At 41.0% G+C, this 19,442-nt stretch overlaps 1 protein-coding gene across 6 annotated transcripts in view; it reads left to right on the forward strand.

Annotated features, from left to right (window-relative positions):
• LOC122561838 (uncharacterized) overlaps positions 1–18,196 on the forward strand; it is a 104,997-nt gene extending 86,801 nt beyond the window's left edge. For all 6 annotated transcript variants that reach the window (XM_043714070.2, XM_087999368.1, XM_043714065.2 and 3 more), the window contains 4 exons: positions 2,529–2,634; positions 4,349–4,530; positions 6,880–7,002; positions 16,585–18,196. In XM_043714070.2, coding sequence (XP_043570005.2) covers positions 2,529–2,634; positions 4,349–4,530; positions 6,880–7,002; positions 16,585–16,688 — 515 coding nt within the window. In that variant the 3' untranslated portion in view covers positions 16,689–18,196. The remainder of the gene's footprint in view (positions 1–2,528; positions 2,635–4,348; positions 4,531–6,879; positions 7,003–16,584) is intronic.
• Positions 18,197–19,442: the final 1,246 nt, after the last annotated feature.

Here is a 19,442-nt window from a genome sequence, read left to right on the forward strand (position 1 = left end):
AGATTACCCAAGTTGTGGATTCCAAAAGGCGGAATGGGCTTTGAAATTAGAGCCAGAATTTTCATGAGTGAAATTAGGAAACCTTTTAAACACAAAGGAGGGTAAAAGTTTGGAATCCATTTTAAAAAAGTGATGTAAGATTACTGGTTAGTTGTCTGTCTGAGATTGACACCTTGGGTTATCAGAACTGTAGCAAAGGTTAAAGAAAGGCAGGTATGTAGCTTTAGTTCATAGATCAACCATCATCCCTTTGAACGGTTGGACAGGTTCTGAATGGTCTACTCTTGCTATCATTCCAGCAGGATATTGGAAAGTTTGGGGCAGAGGAAGCCAAGGACCGAGCCCCAGTGTTGGGGTGATGAGTAACAAGGATATGCATAAGTCTAGAATTGGAGAAACATAGAGCAGAGCTCCTGGGAGATTGTAAGCCTGGTAGAAGTCACAGAAGAGATATCCTTGTGCATTAATTTGACTCTCCATCTTGTTGTGCTCATACTTCTCTTCATAGCAGCTTCTAATAACATAAAGTGCAGCAGAATGAAAGGGTGTTAAACCCGATCACAATTCTTTGCAGCAGTTTCATTATAAAACAGAGGTTTTGGTTATCAGTCAGTTCTCTTACTCCACTTTACCCTATTTTCTTTCTGCCCCTCTTGTATGTTACAGAAACATAGGAACAGGAGTAGGCCATTCGGCGCCTCAAGGCTGTCCTGCCATTCAGTGAGACCATGGCTGATCTGTAGCCTAACTTCATATACTTGCTCTTAATATCTTTTGTTTACCAAAAGAAACCTCTCTCTGATTTTAAATTAACAACTGATTCAGCATCTGCTGCCTTTTGTGGAAGAGAGTTCTAAACCTCTCCCACCCTTTGTGTGTCGGTGTGCTTCCGAATAGCTCTCCCTGAATGGTCTGGCCCTGATTCTTAGACTATGCCCCCGAGTTCTCGGATCCCCAATTAGTGAAAATGGTTTACCTCTACCCACCCTGTCTTTTCCTGCAAATAGTTTGAAGGAGATGAGTGGGATACATTTCTGTCCATTATATCAGTGTGTGTAATGAAACACAGAGCACTGGCATACTTCCTGACATGGGGCATTGTAGTTTGCACTGGTCTCCCAGAGTTTAACATCTAATAATGTGCACTTTCTAACTGGAATCACTGAAAAGTATTGCTGAATGGGAATGCAAGCTACAGAAATACTCTTCCCCATCATCACCCTAAATTGAGAACAAGTTTCCAATAGTACTGACTTTAAGCACTTTGCACTGTAATTTATCTGGAGTATTGTGTACAGTTTTGGTTCCCTTGAGCAACAATGTAATTACATTGGAGGCAGTGAAGAGAAGGTTCACTTGATTAATCCCAGAGTTGAAAGCCCTGTCTCGTGAGGAGAGATTGGACAGTTTAGGCCTTTACTCATCAGAGTTTAGAAGAATGACAGGAGATAGTGAAGAAGGCGTTTGGTATGCTTTCCTTTATTGGTCAGAGTATTGAGTGCAGGAGTTGGGAGGTCATGTTGCAGCTGCACAGGACATTGATTATGGCACTTTTGGAATATTGTGTGCAATTCTGGTCTCCTTCCTATTGGAAGGATGTTGTGAAACTTGAAAGGGCTCAGAAAAGATATACAAGGATGTTGCCAGGGTTGGAGGATTTGAGCTATAGGGAGAGGCTGAACAGGCTGGGGCTGTTTACAAACCTTATAGAGGTTTGTAAAACCATGAGGGGCATGGATAGGATAAATAGACAAAGTCTCTTCCTTGGGATGTGGGAGTCCAGAATTAGAGGACATAGGTTTAGGGTGAGAGGGGAAAGATATATAAGAGACCTAAGGGGCACATTTTTCACGCAGAGGGCGTATGTATATGGAATGAGCTGCCAGAGGAAGTGGTGGAGGCTGGTACAATTGCAGCATTTAAAAGGCATCTGGATGGGTATATGAATAGGAAGGGTTTGGAAGGATATGGGCCAGGTGCTGGCAGGTGGGACTAGATTGGGTTGGGATACCTGGACAGCATGGACGGTTGGACCGAATGGTCTGTTTCCATGTTGTACATCTCTATGACTCTATGTAATTGAGGTATTTAAGGTGCTAAAGGGGATTGACAAAGTGGAGATAGAGTGGATGTTTCCCTTTGTGGGACGATCTAGGAGAGGTCATAATTTTAGGATAAGAGGTGGGCGATTTGAAACCGATGAGGAGAAGTTATTTTTCTCAAAGAGTCGTGAATCTGTGGAATTCACTACCCCCAAGTGAGGTGGGCACCGACAGATTTTTAATGAGTAATGGTATAAAGGGTTATGGAGAATGGGCAGGAAAGTGGAGGTGAGGCTGAGGTGAGATCAGCCATGATCGTATTGAATAGCAGAGCAGGCTCTAAAGGCTGAAACGCCTGCTCCTGTTCCTGGTTCTTATGTTCCTCTGTAATTGCCCAGATCAATGCATTGAACAAGCCCTGCAGTCTACACTCTGAGAGTTGTCTATTTTCATTGAGCAACCTACTTTCTATTATTGCTCCTTCAGAATGCTTGCAACAGATTTCGTCCGTCCTGGAACAGCTGAGTGCTGAGCGTGCCTGGAAGTGGATGATTCATTTCAAAGAACTCAAAAAACTGAAGGAGATGGCAAGGTTAGTTTGGTCTAAAGGTTCTGCCAGCTGCTAAACAGACTACCAGTGGCACTGGAGCCCTGATGCTCAGGGAGTTGGTTTTTGGTCCCTTTTTGTCTGGTTCCTGTGGGAAGGGTGACGGGACAAGCAGCAAAGCATTGATCTAACCAGCTCCAAACTGGGTGGATAAAGGCAAAATGTCTTTCTTTGAAAACTTTGACTTAGTTTTAATTCACATTTTAGATATTTTCTAATTGACCGGTTCAAGAGATGTTAGGACCCTCCTGTGGTGCACGTGGGACGTGATCCAGAACCTCCTGGCTCAGAGTTAGGGACACTATCACAGCATCACAGGAGCCCCTATTGATTTACACTTTAAGGAAAAAACACAATAATATTGACCTATGTTCTTGGGAACACTGTAGGGTTATGACGAGACTCAAGGGTAAAATGATTGTAACCTATCCCAAAATGTGCCCAGATCTGAAAGTGACATTAAGTAGGTTCTCTAAAGTGACTAGAAGCCATTAGCTTCCATTGCAGAGCAGCAGCTGTGGTTCCATTGGTAGCATTGCTGCCTTTAAGTCAGAATGTAGTGGATTCAAGTGTCAAGATGTCAGTGTAGATCTGATGGTTACCTGGTTTGGATAGCTATGAAAAATCTCATGATGTCATTTTGAAGGAGAGCACAAGGGATCCTCTCTGGGCTGTGGCTCACTTTTGTCAAATCCTCCAGGGCTCCCTGGTCATTCATTGCATTATTATTTGCGTGACATTGTGATATGTTGTGGTTTGCCTGATAAAAGTTTGATAAACTGGCTGGCACTGTGGCTCAGTAGTTAGCACTGTTGCCTCACAGTGGCAGGGACCTGCGTTCAATTCCACCCTTGGGCAGCTGTCTGTGTGGAGTTTTCACATTCTCCTTGTGCCTGCGTGGGTGTCCTTCGGGTGCTCCAGCTTCCTCCCCCTGTCCAAAGACATGTTGGTTAGCTGGATTGGCCATGCTCAATTGCCCCATAGTGTCCAGGGATGTGCAGACTAGGTGCACTAGCCAAGGGGAATGCAGGGATGGGATGGGATGGGATGAGTTGGGTTTTGGTGGGATACTCTTTGGTGGGTTGATGTGGGCTTGATGGGCAGAATGGCCTATTTCCACACTGTATGGATTTGATGAAAATAAAGCTTTTAACAGAAGCATTTCATTGACCGTGGAGTACCTTTTAGATGTCCTAAGGAATTGAAACATTACCTAGCCAAATGTTAGATTATTTCATTGTACAATTGGATTGGTTGTAAGGGACTATTTTGTTGAATGATATCTGAGTTTGGGGGCGACACGGTGGCTCAGTGGTTAACACTGCTGCCCCACAGTGCCAGGGACCCGGGTTCGATTCCAGCCTCAGGCGACTGCCTGTGTGGAATTTGCACATTCTCCCTGTGTCTGCGTGGGTTTCCTCTCACAATCCAAAGATATGCAAACTAGATGAATTGACCATGTTAAATTGCCCATAGTATTCAAGGATGTGTAGATCAGGTGCATTAGACAGGGGTAAATGTAGAGTAATGGGGTTTGGATGAAATACTCTTCAGAGGGTCGGTGTGGACTTGTTGGGCCAAAGGGCCTATTACCACACTGTAGAGATTCTATGATTCTGTAGTGATTCTATGAATTGTTCCGTTTTACTATTAGCCTCAATGTATTCACTCGCTTGTGTGTAACTATGTATTGATACAGAGAGGACCACACTGCAAAGAGAAAGGTTTCTCTGCTGACTCGGAAGATTACAGAAAACCTTGTGGAAGTTCTCCCTTTCCACGCATGTGATTCCAGGTCCAAGGAGAAGCCTGACTATCTCAGCTGCCTTGTGAAGCTACAGGTTCAGAAAATAAGTTCCAGGTTTGCAGTGTTTCTTACAGGTGAGATGCGACAATATTGTGTGATACAACGATCCTTAGAAGAATAAGATATTGTCTGAAGTGAAAATTGAGATGGTTAATGGTTGTTCATTTATAGTGGCCTGCACAGTAATTGTGAAACAAATTTTGTATTTAAGTGTTAATTAGGGAGGTGAAGGCATAAACAATTGTTGGGAACACATGTGTGTTCTCCACTGTCTGCACCTAGCTGCCAGGCAAGAGGGGTTATAACCAAGCAAACTATTGACAAAGCCAGAATCACTGGCCTTTTATAGTCTAGGCTTGGAATTTTCTCTGTGGGATAATCGAGGCAGTAGCTGACATTTTAATAACACAAACATTTGGGCTCCAAACACTATGAGAATGAATGGAGTATTTACAGCAGAATATTTGAAGGATCAGGCTGTAAGTGTGAAGCAGAAATGCTGCTACATGGCCAGCAAGTGGAAAGTATTGTCTTAAATCTTTGGTCATAGAAGTGCACAGAAGTGATAGCACAGAAAACAGAGCAATCAGCACAACTTCTCTATACTGACCTTGATGCTTCATATGAACTTGCACCTACCCTGCTTTGTCTAACCCTAACCTCGTATTTGGCGAGATATGCTTCCATCCATCAGAACATTCATCAATTCATCCATTGTTTTGGTTTAAAAGGCAAGACCAAATGGTTTTTGAATATGAAAGAGGAGGTTTGGTTCTATCCTGGGGAAAATATTGCCAATGAACAGAGACTTTAACCAAGGGTATCTATTGGGAGTCAAAGGCTTAGTGCACTCAGTAAAGGACCTTAGTTATAGATTGGAGAGAATTGTGAATAAAACTTTGTATCTGCAGCAAAAAATAAGCATTTGTCAGCAAGTGATCAGGAATGAGAATTCAAATTCATTAGTTACAAGAACTTGCAATTTAGTTTGATGAAGCACGTGAGAATGCAACAACTAACACAAGATTATCTGTGGAGTCAGCATTTTGGCTCCAAACTGCCCTTTAGGTCTCTCCAAATACAAATCTGTTTTTTTTTAAATAAACTTCTGCCACACATGGAATAAGTTGAGCTGATCTCACTTGGATCTAATCTCCATTTTACCAGGAATACACAATTTGAATTACAGAAATAAGCCATGTGGCGTCTGCTGATGTTACTGCTCCACACCTCATTAGCTTTCTCAACTAGGTGGTCTCCTGATCCTATCAGTGCAACAAACTCTATCTTTATCCCTCCTGTCATTAACCAGCTTCCCCTCAAATGCACCTATGCCATTCACCTTCTTAGAGCATGCAAGTTCCACATTATCATCACTCTCTGGGTGATGACATTTCTTTGGATAAGACTTATTCGTGACTGTAGTTATTTAGTGCCCCTCAGTTTGGACTGCTTCACAAATGGAAACAATGTCTCTATGCCCACTCTACCATCATTTTTAAAGTCCTCATTAAGGTATCAGGTCTCTTCCTTAGGAAAACAAAGATTGAGAAGTTAAAAATCGCACACCAGGTTATAGTCCAACAGGTTTAATTGGAAGCACTAGCTTTCGGAGCGCCGCTCCTTCATCAGGTGGTTGTCGCTCTGAAAGCTAGTGCTTCCAAATAAACCTGTTGGACTATAACTTGGTGTTGGGCGATTTTTAACTTTGTACACCCCAGTCCAACACCGGCATCTCAAAATCATAAAGATTGAGAAGTGACACTTGTCTTTTCAGACTTAAGTATAGGGTCCAGGCTGACACCTAGTGTTGGGTTTCCCTGGATTCTGAGATAGCGAGTTAAAGGTGGGACATTAATTGAAGTCCTTTATTTCTTGTGAACATCAGGTGTGATAATCTGATTTGGAAGAGTAGTCATCTCCCATGTTGTGATCAACATTCCTCCTTTCATGAGAAATATAAGGAAGGCGTTAACTAATCAGTGGTCTCACTTGCTGTAGATTACAGTTTCTGACTCCAAAACGCAGAGCAACTGACTTTTCAAGAAATGAATTGATGGTGAAATGCTTTTAAAATGTTCTGAGGATGAATTCCAGTAAAGTACTACAATCTCAAAACTGAGATTGAAAGATTTTTTTTGTAGAAGAGTTAAGATGCACACCAGCCTCAATCGAAATGACTGGGGGCTTAGTCTGATTAGCAACTGTAACTGCAAAAAAAATTAATTTACTTTCCTTTCAAAAATAAAATTAATTTACTTTCCTTTCAAATGTTTCCCTTTAAAAGATTGAAATACTCACTATCCACAAGCGTTGTGCTTTTATAAGAATGCATTTTGAAAATGTGATCATGAAGTGCCAACTTGCAAACTTGTTAAAACAATAATAAATTATATTGTCTCTTCTAATTGACAATCTTTTAGGGAAACCTGAGAACAGAGATCTGTTCGCACAAAGTGGAATCCTCGTTACAGACGTAAACCATTTTATTAAAAGTTTGAGAATGCTAACAACTCCTACACAGGACAGTTTGGCCACAGAAAATGGTAATTAATGTAATTTATTTATAATTTATCACTTTTTGCTATAATTGGAAGTATTAATCCTTGTAGAAGTCTGTAATTAACGATACATCCATAGACTCAAAAACAAAAATTGCTGGAGAAACTCGGCAAGTCTGGCAGCATCTGTGGAGACAGGATCAGAATTAAAGTTTGGAATCCAGTACGATGACTCTTCAGAACTTCAGATATTGCCCAACGTGTAGAGTTTGTCCAGAACTTTATGGATCTTAGACATCTGAAGTACTTTGCTTTTGTTATGAGTTAACTGGCACTGGAAATCAATATTCTTTCTTTTTGAAAGACAGTTACTGAAGGCAGGAATGCTGGAAATTCACAATGATTAACCTGACCCTCCTGGAAATACTGGTCAGGGGAGGCAGCAACTATAGTGGGAGAAACTGAGTTCATGTTTCAGGTCTGTTACTGTGCTCCAGAAATGGAAAACATTACAGATTTTTAAGCAAGTTCAAGTGACAGAACTGGAGGGGAGAGAAGGAGAGATCAGTCATAATGTCAGGAGTCATAGTATCAGTAAGTTTCGCATGGTCAGGAAAGAGTGAGACATAGCCCAAGTAAGTGTGTAGTTTGGGGATGTTGGAGGCAGCATAGGAATAGAACTGATTGTTTTTTTTTCTTCCTCCATTTTAAAATTTTATGATTTCAATAGTCCAGTTAGAAGATTAATAAGGTGGCTGACTGAGCAGTCAATCACCTGAAGCCTGAATAGAGCCTTAATTGATGTTAATTACAATTGAAGCTTAACTGATGTGAGTCATCTCAGCTCACCTTGGCTCAGTTTAAGACAGGGTCTGTTGAAAGCATGCGACCAGTAAGCTGGAAGGAGTTACCAGCCTCAAAGAGACAGAGCCCTTCCCCCTCCCCCAGTTCAGGGAACTTGGAGGCCACGTTGGAAGGTAGGGACGAGGAACTCTTTGTTTGGCTTTTTAGTTTGTAAGTTGGTTTTACATAAATTGAAGGATCAGTGACCCAGTGCAAAACGAAGAATGACATCACAGCAAAACGTTAAGGGTACTAATTTGACGATCGGTTATGGATTACTTTCAAATTAAGGATAAATAGGAGAAATATTTATGATTACAAACAGTAAGACTAGAAGGACATTTTCTTTAAAAATCAAATTAGAACTAAGTAAATAGAGATGCCAGGCCAGGTGATGTGTTGTAATGATGTGGGAGCTGGTAGACCCCTTTGGGAGCTCGTAGTGACCACATCTCTAACAAGTGTTGGCTGCTTGAGGAACTTTAGCTCAGGACTGATCAGCTGGAGTCTAAGTTTTGAACACTGCAACACATAAAGGAAGGGAAGAGTTCCCTGGATGCTGTGTTTCAGGAGGCAGTCACACCCCTTCAATAAACTACCTCGAATTTGGTCAGTAGTCATGGGCAGGAGGTTGTGACTAAGTGCAAGGTAGGTAGAGGAATCCAGGAGGGAATGCTGAAGGAGCCTCAACCCTTGAGCTTGTCTAATAGGTTTGAGATTCTTGCTGCCTGTGTGGATGAGGGTGTGGGCTGTAGGGAGGATGAACAAACTAACCATAGCACTGTGATACAGGGAGCCATTCAAGAGCAGGGAGAAATGAGCAATGTAGTTGTAATTGAGGATAGTATAATCACTGGAGCTGACACTGTTCTGTAGTGAGGATTGTGAGTCCTGAAGGTTGTGATATCTGCCTGGTGCCCAGGTTCAAGATCTTATCTGGCTGCAGAGGAACTTTGTGAGAGAGAGGGGAAAGATCCAGTTGTCAAGGTCCATCTCTATTGGTAAAAGGAGGAAGAAGGTTCTGCTGAGAGAATATGTGCAAATAGCGACATACTAAAAAGCAAAACCAAGACGGTAATAATCTCTGGATTAATGCCTGAGCCATGTGCAAATTAGTGCAGTGTCAACAAGATTTAAAGAGGTAAACAAGTGTCTCAAAACTGGTGTGGGAGAAACAGATTTGAATTCATGAGACATTGGCACTCGTACTCAGGGAGGAGGGAGCTGTTCCAATGAGACAGGCTCCATCGAAATCATGCTGGTGAACTGCGTAACTCGGGCTGGGGGGATGGATTCACTTCCATGGAAGATTATATAATCCAAGTTAAAGGAGAATGTGGGATTGCTGGTTAGTGATGGGTTAATTGTTACCAGAAAGGAAATGGAAGGGATAGAATGTATGAATGTCATATTGTACCAAGGAAATCGTAAAAGTGGAGGGAACTTTGATGATAAAACAAACATAAAGACTTTGCGTCTTAATGGTCGAAGCATTGGAATTAGGTAGACAAACTAATGGCGCAAATTGGAGTAAATGGATACGATCTCATAGTTCTCATAGATCAAAACTGGGAACTTCACATTAAGGGATGTTTGACCTTTTTTGGAGAGAGAGAAGGGATGGAAAAGGTGGGGGGTGGTGTAGCATTGTTAATAAGAGATGAAATGACAACAGCTGTGAGAGATGACTTTGGTTTGGATGATGCAGAGTGTCCATTTGGGCAAAGGTTTAAAAAATGTAGTAAGGGAAAGAAGACATTGGTACGAGTAATGTATGGACCCCAAAACAGTAGCAACTCTGTGGGAAAGGCTATAATCAACAAATAACAGGAGCATGTAAAAACAATAGTACAATAATTATGGGTGACTTTAATCTTCTTGTAATTGGGTTAATCAAATTGGAAAGGGTAGCTATGATAACAGATTCATAGTGTGCATGAGAAATAGTAGCAATGTTTCATGGAGCCAACCAGGGAACAGGCCATCTTGGAACTGGTAATGAGGCAGGTTTAATAAATGACCTCCTGAGTAAAAGATCCCTTAGGGAGTAATGCTCATAATATGGAGTTTAATATTCAGTTTGAGATTGAGAAACTTGGATCCGAAACAACTGAGCTTAACCTAAAGCCAGAGAATTACAATGAAATGAGTATAGCATTAATGAAAGTGAACTGGGCAGATGGATTAGCAGGAACGACAGGAAGCAGGCAGTGGCAAACAACTAAAGAGAGATAATTCTTGACTCAGCAAAAATACATCCCAATAAGGAGGAAAGATTCTAAGTGAGGGATCAGTCAACCAACCAACCAAGGCTAACCAAGAAGTTAAGGAGTTAATAAGTTGAAAGAGGCCATAGTCAGTAAAAACCCTGAAAACTGAGATAAATTCAGAATCCAGCAAAGAAGGACTAAAGATGATAATAAAGAAAAAATCAATTACCAGGGCAAATCAATTAACAGGAGATATAAAAACTAACAGTAAGAGCTTCTTTGAATACATAAAATGAAAGAGAGGTCAGAATGAACATAGGCCCCTTAAAACAATGAAATGACAGAAGAGTTGACTGATATTTTGCATCAGTCTTTATGTGGAAGATATTTCGAAGATTGCATTCATAGTAAAGAATGTGAGAGAGGAATTCACTACCATCATCACTAGAAATGTAGTATCAGACAAAACTAATGAGGCTTCGGAGAAAAGTCCCTTAATCCTGATGGTTTGCATCCCAGGTAGCTACAGAGGTAGTGAATGCATTTGTTGCAGTTTTAAAATAAAATGTTGGATTGTGGAGAAGTCAGAAGAATGGAAAACAGCTAATGTGACACTCTTATTCAAAAAGTGTGAGAGAGTCAAAAAGTAGGTAGTATCCCTTTGAGCCAGGAGGCCCACCTGTTCTAGAGGTGTGTAATAACATCTCCAAACAGGTTGATGTAGAAAAGAGGCTTTTTAAAAAAAAAAGAAAAGTAGACCCAGACCCTTATGGCAGAGTGGCAATGTCCCTACCTCTGAGCCAGGAGGTTTGGTTGCAAGTCCCATCTGCTCCAGAGGTGTGTAATAACATTTCTGAACAAGTTGAGTAGAAAATACAATAAAGCAGATCCAACTTTCCCAACCACGCCTTTACTTTTGACGGTTTGCATTGCTCTTAATGGGCTTTGCGAGTCAGTATCTAATTGGTGACACGGGCATTTTACTGATGGTTATTTAGTGGTTTTTAAAAAAGTCACGGTGACTTGTGGGGAGAAATGGAATTAAATTGTGCGTAAGAGCATTTCTAGATATAAACAAAAGAGAGGGAAAAAAGGCAGATCAAACTCTCCCGACCCCTCTCTCACTTTTGGTGGTTTCCATTGTCCTTAATGGGCTTTGCTTGTAACTATCTAATTGGTTACACGTGTGATTTACTGGCAGTGGTGGTGGTTAATCATTAAAATCAAAGAAAAAGGTAATAGTGATTTGGTGATGGGAAAATAATCATTCAGCTGTGTGTGATAGCACTTCCGAATATGTATATAAGGAAAAATTTAAGCAGAGTAGTGGCTCTATTTTAGAGTTCAGCAGTAAACAGTGTTCTTTTCCAGTCAGGCTTCCTGAACTATTACACCTTTTATTTATTTTTACCTTCTCTCAGGAGAGGCAAGCTGGGGTGTTTGAATTTCACGGACCTCATGGCTGACGTGAGAAACCTGATGTCTGGGGGAATCTGGCAACATGCTTGGGCTGCCTGCCATGTTCTATCTCACAAATAGGAATTTGGTTATTTCCTTGCCTTCTAACATTGTCAGATTTTACAGAGTGCTTCCACTTACTAAGTGTTGAGTGTGTAATACACCGAGAGCCATATGTTGAATTAGGCAGCAAATTGACTTCCAAAAATTTACAGAATTTCTATTGTAAATTTACAGTTTAACACAAATAGCAGTTGCCTCCTTTTCCTGTCCAGAAACCGAGACCTCACCCAGAACTCTGCTCTCTTCATCTTTGCCAAACCAACACACAGGGAAAAACCCCAGTTTTTTTTTACTTTCAGAGCCCACCATCAGATTGAACCAAACTCAAAAACCTCGGGGAAACAAGGGAGGGATGTAAATCAGAGTAGGAGGGAGAGTGGTGAATAAGAGGAAGTGGTGGATATAGGTACAGTTACAGTTGAAAAGACATTTGGGTAAGTAGATGAATAAGAAATGTTTGGAGGGATATGAGACAGGTGCAGGTAGGTGGAACAAGGTTACTTTGGGATCATGGTCGGTGTGGATTGGTTGGACTGGAGGGTCTGTTTCTGTGCTATATGACTCTAGATAATCCACTGTAGCCTCCGAGAATTTCCACTCGTTTTATAGCTAAACACACCACAAATTCAAAGTATCCAATTAACAATTAACAACAGTGAACTCTTGCCTGCCAGACATAGTATGACAGTAACAATCAAAAACACAATGAGGAGGAAACCAGTGAGGGAACTAAGTCAAGATACTGTTGAAGGGTGAGAGAATGCACTCCATCCTTCAGAACTCTGTTCTTTTATTTTGATTTTGTAACCCAGCAGCTAATCATCCTATCACCAAATTAATCAAATAACTAACTATAACAAAAAAAACAAAGATGTGAAACCAAAAGAGGGAACTAAATCAAATTAATGTTACAGATGGAAATAATGCAATCTCGCCCTTGCGGTTCCAACTTTTAAGAATGCTTTTTTTTCTAAGCACACTATTCTTTCTTGTTTTTGTTTATTTAAAACACAAAAAACTCTGCTCTATTTTTTTCTAACCCTGTTCACAAGCAACACCCACTGCAAAAGAACTCAGCTTTTTTTAACAAAAAAATGTTTAAAATATATTTTAAACATTCACTGCCATATCACCAGATTAATTCCACTTTCTTTCCTTTTCCCCATAATCCTTGATTCCCTTACTGATTAAAAATCTGTCTATCTCAGCCTTTAATGACCTAACCTCAACATTCCTTTGTTAAAGAGGATTGACAAAATAGGTGTAAAGCAGATGTTACCCCCTGCAGGGCAGTCTAGAATGAGAGGTCATAGTATTTGGCTAAGGGGTGGCAGATTTAAAACTGAGATGAGGAGAAATTAATTCTCTCAAAATGTCATGAATCTGTGGAATGCATTTCCCCAGAGGCATCATCATTGGCGGTCCCGCCGACTCTCTTCCACTCTCAGGGTGAGTCTGGAGGTGGTCGTACAGATCGATGGGGCTACCGCAGGCTCTGTTACACTTGGGGCAGAAGATGGTCATGGGAAGGGGTGGGTGGGACGTTAATATGGAGGCTTGCTCCTTATGTTGTTTTGGCCTGGCTGTCATTTATTTTTCCCGATGGTGTCTTGAGGTGCTCGTCGCCTTCCCAGATATTTCTCCTCTACTTTGGATGGTCTTGGGCCAGTTATTCCCAGGTGACTGTGGGAATGTCAGACTTTGCCACTGAGGCTTTGAAAATATCCCGGAAGCACCTCCGCTGTCTGCCCGGTGCTCACCAGCAGGTTTGAAGCTGGGAATACTTCTATAATGCGATGGTTGTGTTCTTGAGCAACCCCGTGTTGTAGAAAAATCGCGCTTTAGAAACCGTGTTGGCGATGTAATCGCGTTACAGCCAGCACATGTTTTAAAAGTTCATGTTTTAGAAAGTGTCCCCCATTTGTCAATTGCATTACAGCAAATTCGCGTTAACAAAATGCGCGTTACAGCATACCGACCTGTACAATACCTGCTTGGGGAGTCTTTAGTCGATCATGTTTTTTGGGAAAGCAAATCTTAGCAGGACTTATACACTTAATGGTAAGGTCCTAGGAAGTGTTGCTGAACAAAGAGACCTTGGAGTGTAGGTTCATAGTTCCTTGAAAGTAGAGTCGCAGATAGATAGGATAGTGAAGAAGGCATTTGGTATGCTTTCCTTTATTGGTCAGAGTATTGAGTACAGGAGTTGGGAGATCATGTTGAGGCAGTATAGGACATTGGTTAGGCCACTTTTCGAATATTGCATTCAATTCTGGTCTCCTTCCTATGGGAAGGATGTTATGAAACTTGAAAGGGTTCAGAAAAGATTTACAAGGATGTTGCCAGAATTGGAGGATTTGAACTATAGGGAGAGGTTGAACAGGCTGGGGCTGTTTTCCTTGGACCATCTGAGGCTGAGGGGTGACCTTATAGAGGTTTATGAAATCATGAGGGGCATGGGTAGTGTAAATCGACAAAGTATCATCCCTGGGGTGGGGGAGTCCAGAACTAGAGGGCATAGGTTTAGGGTGAGAGGGGAAAGATATAAAAGAGACCTAAGGAGCAACCTTTTCACGTAGAGGGTGATGCGTGTATGGAATGAACTGCTGGAGGAAGTGGTGGAGGCTGGTAGAATTGCAACATTTAAAAGGCACCTGGAAGGATAGGAAGAGTTTGGAGGGATATGGGCCGGGTGCTGGCAGGTGGGACTAGATTGGGTTGGAATATCTAGTCAGTATGGACGAGTTGGACCGAAGGGTCAGATTCCGTGCTGTACATCTCTGACTCTATGTGGACGACGTGCCCAGCCTCTCATACTTGATTAAGAGTGTGGTGGACATGAGACACCAAATGAATTTAAGAAAGGCAGATTTTCCATTAGTAAAGGACCGAAGGGTTGTGGCGAGTGAGCAGGGAAGTGGAGCTGAGGCAAGATGGGATCATCCATGATCGTACTGAATGATGGAGCAGGCTCGAGGGGCTGAATGGCCTGCTTCTGCACCTAGTCCTTATGTTTTAAAGAATTCCACCGTTTTCCTACCCTCTGAGAGAAATTACGCCCCATCTCCTGTTTTGTGAAAAGCTGTAATCTAACTATAAAAGTTATTTGTGAAGATTTATCCAATGCCGCCTGGTGCCAGCATGAATCATCAAATAATCCAGTCCTGATTCTCTAAAGGTTACAAGGCCTGTGTAATCTACATGTGAACATCAGCCAGTTCTATCTTAACCTTTTTGAATGTCGTAAGTGAGCATTGCACAATTCATCAACCATACATGAACCTGCCCATGGGGAGGAATTATTCACAGAACAGTATGACCCAAGCAAGTATCTATCAAGGCACAAGGAAGAAGGGAAGTGGGATATGCTGAATAAACATAAAGTATAATCATATAGAGACCTAAAGATGGAAGTAAACATACTGGAACCCAAATGTCCTTATAGTCAAGGGTGGAGGACTGCTAAATATACCTTTAACCAAGTAATCAGAATATCATGGGACTGGTATCTTGATCAATGGGCCAATGGGCTGAGGAATGGCAGATGGAGTTTAGTTTAGATATAGGAGTTGGGAGGTCATGTTGTGGCTGTACAGCTTTGGTTAGGCCACCTTTGGAATATATTGTTCAGTTCTGGTCTCCGTGCTATAGGAAGGATATTGTGAAACTTGAAAGGGTTCAGAAAAGATTTACAAGGATGTTGTCAGGGTTGGAGGGTTTGAGCTACGGGGAGAGACTGAATAAACAGAGGATGTTTTATCTGGAGCATCAGAGACTGAGGGGTAACCTATAGAATTTTATAAGATCATGAGGGACATGGATAAGGTGAATAGCCAAAGGTAGGGGAATCCAAAACTAGAAGGCATAGGTTTAACGTGAAGGGGGAGGGGGGGGTACAAAAGGGTCTGGAAGGGCAATTCTTCAGAGGGTGGTGAGTGTCTGGAACGGGCTGCCAGAGGTAGTGGTGGAAGCAAGTACAATTTTGGTCATTGAAGAAACATTTAGACAGTTCCCTGGATGGGATAGGTCTGGAGTGATGTGGACCAAGTGCAGGCAAACTAATTTAATTGTGAAAACAGGGTGGTATGGGCCAGTTTCCCTGCTGTACACTTCTATGAATCTAAATAATGATCAAATAACAAACACTGCCCATCAGTGTTACAATGATGTAAGTTAAGGAAGGGTATGGCAAGAGGGAGGAGCTAAATCAAAATGGAGTTGGAAATAATGCACTCCAGCTCCTGGGTCACACTTTCCTGTGAAAGCTTAGAGGAGAACTCCACGATTTCTGTTTTGTAAACCTACCATTAAATCACCTAATTAGAAATCTGCTCTTAAGATAGTTTCTGATCAACTTGCTGAGATTTATTGCACACCACTGGAACAGGTGGGACGTGAACCCAAATACCCTGGCTCAGAGGTAGGGACACTATAAGAATTCTATACCTCTACTCATAAATACAAAAATCCAACAAGCACCACCTACTCTTGATCAACTCTGCAGCTGACCTGTCTATGCCTTATTAAAGGGACATGTATTTCTATATTGAGTATTTCTATGAACTTATTTTCTCTATTAATGACAGTTTTGAATTGTTTAATGATTGATTTGAAAAAGGTTCTGGATATAAACACTTGCTAAATCGATTATAAACTTCAAATAAAAACAATATGTATGAAATGCCAAGGCACATTAAAAGGCATTTTTCCAGATTGAATCATCTACAAAACCCTGATCTCTTCAAAGGTTTGAAGATGGAACATTCCCATACAGAAAAAATCATTTGACCTATCACTGTGTGACAGCCTGCAGAAAGAATTAGGATCTGTTGAGTGCTAGAAAGAGTTCTATTTTCTTTGGTAGGTTCAGATAGCCCATAAGAGGGTTATAAGATGGGCAAGTTCTCATAATCCAACTGGAAGTATCTGTGGGTGTTGAAAACTGTTTGTTCAAAATGCTGATATTTTCTTGATCATTTTCTGCAAGCATAAAGTGACATTTTATGTACGATAGAACAGCGATAACACCGTGTCTTTGTTGCTTTCCTTCTAGCTCTTGTGGTGGAAGGAAGTCACTACTCAGAGATTCACTTGGAGCCATCTTATGGGAAAAATAAAGTCACCCAGAATTTGCAAATGCCATCCACCTTGTTCTGATTATGATCCTAACATTGTATGTGCAGTCAGGCATGGTGGAGGGATGGAGGGTGGTGTGGCGGGGGGAGGGGGTGGGGGGAGAGGAGGAGGAGGAGGAGGGAAATGGGGCAAGGAAGAGAAGCCTTCCAAATCTCCTCATTCTGCATTTGGCTTCCAACAAGACAGGGCAATGAACTTCCATTCAGCTCACCAGGGCCTGACTAAAGAACCTATACACAGGAGGATCAAAGTCCGAGTTTTGCATTTGGAAGAGAGATCAACAGAGTGTCCCTGTATGTTTTCTACCTGTTGTATTCTCAGTAGTTTTCCTGTGAATTACATTTTTCCATGCATGCTGCCATGAATGAATTGATTTGCTGAGTCTCTGATTTTTGGCAAACAATTGGCTTAACACTTGCAATGAAATTTGGGAAATCTAATCGGATACTCTGACTGACAACAAATCTCTTCAGTGACCAGGCGAGGAGGCTTCTTATCCCTCGCTGTTGACTAATTTCCTTCCACTCCAAACTTATTAACATTATTCATTGCCCATGAGGGCAGCGAGGATGGGGGAGCAATCATGCAGTGCCTTCTGATGCTCAAACTGTCTCGACTAATTCACCAATGATAGTAGGAAGTTCTCGCAGACAGTCACAGAACCCCTTTCTTAGTTAAACAGTATTTTAGTAGGATCGGCTGTCAACCCATCAGGAATAGAAAGCTCAACAAGTCCAGGTTTTTGCACTTAGTACATACAAGGAGTCATGAAAGAACTGAAACTGACTTGTAGTTGGGGATTCAGGTAGAATTTGCCGAAACAATACAGGTAACTTCCAATTTATCAGTGTTTAATATCCTGGTTCACTGACATTTTGCAAAATGGAACCTCATTTGAGAAAATTCATCTAAACCTAATGGATAGTAATCTACCTCTTATCCAATAACACTAGGAAACAGCTGAAGTTTTTGCTGTACTTAATTTTGCAAAATACACGCTGATTTGGGGCAGTGTTCACAGTTTTTAAAGTGATTTATGATTGATTCTTTTTCTTTGGGACTCTGTGTATCAGACACAATTTTATTCAGCTAACAGATGAACTCCATGAGTTCAATTTCCTCCCATTCACTCCTCCCACTTCAAGTATGTAACTCAAATCAACAGACAAACTGAATGGAAAACAACACAGAAACCTGTTTCGGTTTTTTTTTGAATGATAGAAATACTTGCAAACACCAAAATAGGAATGCATTACCGGTTGTTTGAACTTGTAACAGAATTATCAAAATGATATATTGGTGCCATACTTGATCAATTTTCATTTTTTTAATGCATCAAGGTGTAATTTTTACATCCTGTTCAGACCACATTAACTTTGTCAATTCAATAGAACTGAAGTTTACTATATTTTTGTATTTATTTGTATATATTTAATCAGTGTCAAAATAAAGATTATTTCTGTATTTCAAAAATTGCAATATTACATTTGACACCATGTTTTGTTAAAATAAAGTGCTTTCAAAATTTGAAGTTTTGTGCAAGAGGTTTCCTTTTGTCATTAAGAAACTGAATAATAACTTGGACTCCGTAAAGTTAAGGAATGTAAGGAACGAGGAAGATGATGGCCCAGTGCTTTTATTATTGGATTGTTAATCCAAAGACCCAAGTAATGCCTTGGGGACCTGAGTCCGAATCCTGCCATTGCAGATGGTGAAATTTGAATTCAATTTTTAGAACTCTGGCATTAGGAGTCTCCTAATAACTATGGAACCATTTTGGATTGTTAGAAAACTCTCATCGGGTTCACTAATGTCCTTTATGAAAGGAAATTGCCATCTTTACCCAGTCTTGTCTACATATGACTCTTAATGCCCTCTTGGTAATTAGGGAAGGACAATAAATGCTGGTCTAGCTGGCGATGCCCTCATCCCATGAGTGAATTTTAAAGAAACCCACCTCATTGCTATTGTAATGTTTTTAAATACAACTTTCCATGATGGTTCTACATGGTTAAGCACAGATTTCCTGGAGTTGTCATATTAGTTCTCTTCCACCTTTATCTTTACCTATTCCCTATCTACCTCATCAATGTCAACAAGTCCTCATGTAGAAAAGTACCCAAAGTTTGTCAAAGATTGATGTACCTGTATTGTTCCCATTTGAATGACCAGATTAATCAGCCTACAAAGGGTGCATTAGATTTAAATGTTTGTTGCTCAGTATTGTGATCCTTGCTGATGTTACTACTGGAGAAGACTGATCCAAGAATGAAATCCGGCTTAGAGTCCTAGGGATGTATAGCACAGGAATAGACCCTTTGTTCCAACTCGTCCATGCTGACCAGATATCCCAATCCAACCTACTCCCATCTGCCAGCACACTGCCCACCTCCCAACAAACCCTTCCTACTCATATACCCATCCAAATGCCTTTTAAATGTTGCAGTCATATCAGCCTCCACCACTTCCTCTGGCAGCTCATTCCATACATGTACCACCCTCAGTGTGAAAAAGTTGTCCTTTAGGTCTCTTTTACATCTTTCCCCTCTCACCCTAAAACCATAGTATTTTAAAAAATTTTTAGGTAATATAGTCACACAAAGCTGCAGAGTTTCTTTAACAACCGAGCAGCAGTTTATTACATAAAAGAAACAAAAACAACCATGTTATGTAGCTATAGAAGACCGTTTGAAAGATTGTAAAACACATTGAAATTCAAAATTGAGAGCTCAGACTTGCTCAGCTTTGCATAATCTGCAGATTGTAACCAAACAG

This window comes from Chiloscyllium plagiosum, unplaced genomic scaffold (assembly GCF_037043375.1).
Source record: "Chiloscyllium plagiosum isolate Xiang-an unplaced genomic scaffold, Cpla_swu_hap1 HiC_scaffold_23, whole genome shotgun sequence".
Lineage (NCBI taxonomy): Eukaryota > Metazoa > Chordata > Chondrichthyes > Orectolobiformes > Hemiscylliidae > Chiloscyllium > Chiloscyllium plagiosum.